Source organism: Nanorana parkeri, unplaced genomic scaffold (assembly GCF_000935625.1).
Source record: "Nanorana parkeri isolate BGI_ZX_2015 unplaced genomic scaffold, ASM93562v1 scaffold174, whole genome shotgun sequence".
In the NCBI taxonomy this organism is placed as follows: Eukaryota; Metazoa; Chordata; class Amphibia; order Anura; family Dicroglossidae; genus Nanorana; species Nanorana parkeri.
In genome coordinates, this window is record NW_017306442.1 from 755,679 (window position 1) to 757,765 (window position 2,087).

At 46.0% G+C, this 2,087-nt stretch overlaps 1 protein-coding gene across 1 annotated transcript in view; it reads left to right on the forward strand.

The window, feature by feature from the left end:
- The first annotated feature begins 259 nt into the window (after nucleotides 1-259).
- Nucleotides 260-2,087, forward strand: part of COPS9 (COP9 signalosome subunit 9) — a 7,056-nt gene continuing 5,228 nt past the window's right edge. Inside the window, exon 1 of the mRNA XM_018554820.1 lies at nucleotides 260-353. Within this exon, the coding sequence (XP_018410322.1) occupies nucleotides 291-353 (63 nt within the window). The 5' untranslated portion in view covers nucleotides 260-290. The remainder of the gene's footprint in view (nucleotides 354-2,087) is intronic.

Here is a 2,087-nt window from a genome sequence, read left to right on the forward strand (position 1 = left end):
AAGAGTAGTGATGGCAGAAGCAGCCAGGCAGGTGGTATTTATAGAAGGAGGTCAGTAATGGCTGCCCCCCTAGAATCCTCTCACAAACGGTTTCATTTACACAAAAAAAAAGTGGATAAAACCCTTTGCAGGAAATCGTTCCCCATTCTCCTCCACTCATCACTCGCATGCAGAGCTAGCATTAGCCTAACGGAAATGACCTGAAGCCCCGCCCACCTTCCTGACGGAAGTGCGGCATTGGTTCTCCGGAAGTGCCCGGTGTTGTGACGTTCGGGGTTTAGGTCTGAGAGATGAAGCCAGCGGTGGATGAGATGTTCCCGGAGGGAGCCGGTCCCTATGTGGACCTGGAGGAGGTGAGACGGGAGGCTCTAATGCACTCTCCACGGCTGGTCCTCTCCTAGCTCAGGGCTGCACACTTCCATGTTGTGGTCAGCGGCACGTCTGCCCTGTTTATTGTCAACATTAGAATGGCGCTCAGACTTCAGTCTTCATGTGGGAACAGTATATCTGTGGGGGGAAGTGGACTGTCTGTAGAGCAAGCCTGCACGTATTGAGAAGGTTCCCCCTGAGGAGTGCCGTAATGTACACGGGTCGGTGTGCGGCTCCCGTGCATACTGTCCACCGTGCATACCCTGCGCCCTCATACTGTATACACTGTATACTCTGTGCTCCCTGCATACTGTATACTCTGTGCTCCCTGCATACTGTATACTCTGTGCTCCCTGCATACTGTATACTCTGTGCTCCCTGCATACTGTATACTCTGTGCTCCCTGCATACTGTATCCTCTGTGCTCCCTGCATACTGTATCCTCTGTGCTCCCTGCATACTGTATCCTCTGTGCTCCCTGCATACTGTATACTCTGTGCTCCCTGCATACTGTATACTCTGTGATCCCTGCATACTGTATACTCTGTGCTCCCTGCATACTGTATACTCTGTGCTCACTATACGCTGGGGGGGGCACCTGCTCTATGACAGATATCTGTAAGGGGAATTCCCCTTACTTTAGAGAGAATTATTCTCAGGTCCGGTTGTGTCTCCAAGGCATAAAAATGAATAAAAATCTCCGAAATGGGACACAAACAAAATAAAACAGTTTTGGCAGTGCATACACTTAACTATGTTTGTCAGAGGTTACCTTAGAGGAAAAATTGGAAAAGAAATGCACGTTTTGCTGCAATACTTTCCTTCAGCCTAGAGCTGACAAGCCCTCCATACTTCTACGCCACTAGACGTCCTCATTCTTGCAGTACAATTGACAGGACAGTAAGGGGGAAGTAGAAAGCTGATTTGTTCATCTATGCCACTGAATCAGAATGCTAATTGTCAGCACTTAAACATAAGCACATAATGGGCTTGTTGTGCTGCTTCTCCTTCACGCAGTCTGAGCTTTGCTGTACATGAGCTGCAGTATACTAATACCAGGTCAAATTCAGGTACTTACACTGCTTGCTCTGCGGTTTTAGGGCCAGTTCACACCATATGCAGTTTGATGCAGTCCGTTTATTTTGACTGCTGCAGCCAAAATACATCCCAATGCTTTCCTATGGGCTTTCTTGTGCTTAATTCACACCATTGCAGTCCGTTCAGATGCAGTCAGAAAAAGTACTGCTTGTCCTAATTTTACCTGCATCTAACTGCACGAAACGCATGAAAACACAGTGCAAACGCAACGGAACGGATACAAAAAAACCCCCAGAATTGATTGTGGCATCATCCAGGGACATGCAGGGGAAATAAACGCATCACAAACGCGTCAAAAAGGATCGCTATGACACTGCGCAGGCGTAAGCAGTTGTGATGCAGTTTCTGGTGTGAACTAACCCTTAGAACAAATACATTTATTTATGTAGTAAGGCATTCTTGCATGTCAATTTGTGTCTTTTATATCTTCCTAAAATTGGACCAGAAATGTGAGTCAATGGAGTGTCGCTTTTTTTTTTGTTTTTTCACACCCATACATTTTTGGGTTACCTTTCAATGGCATCTGTTTACATCCATTGAAGATTTGGTGCTAACGGATTCGGTGTGAATGGGGCATAAGCTGTTAATATAATTTTTATAGAATAAATACTGAATAAATA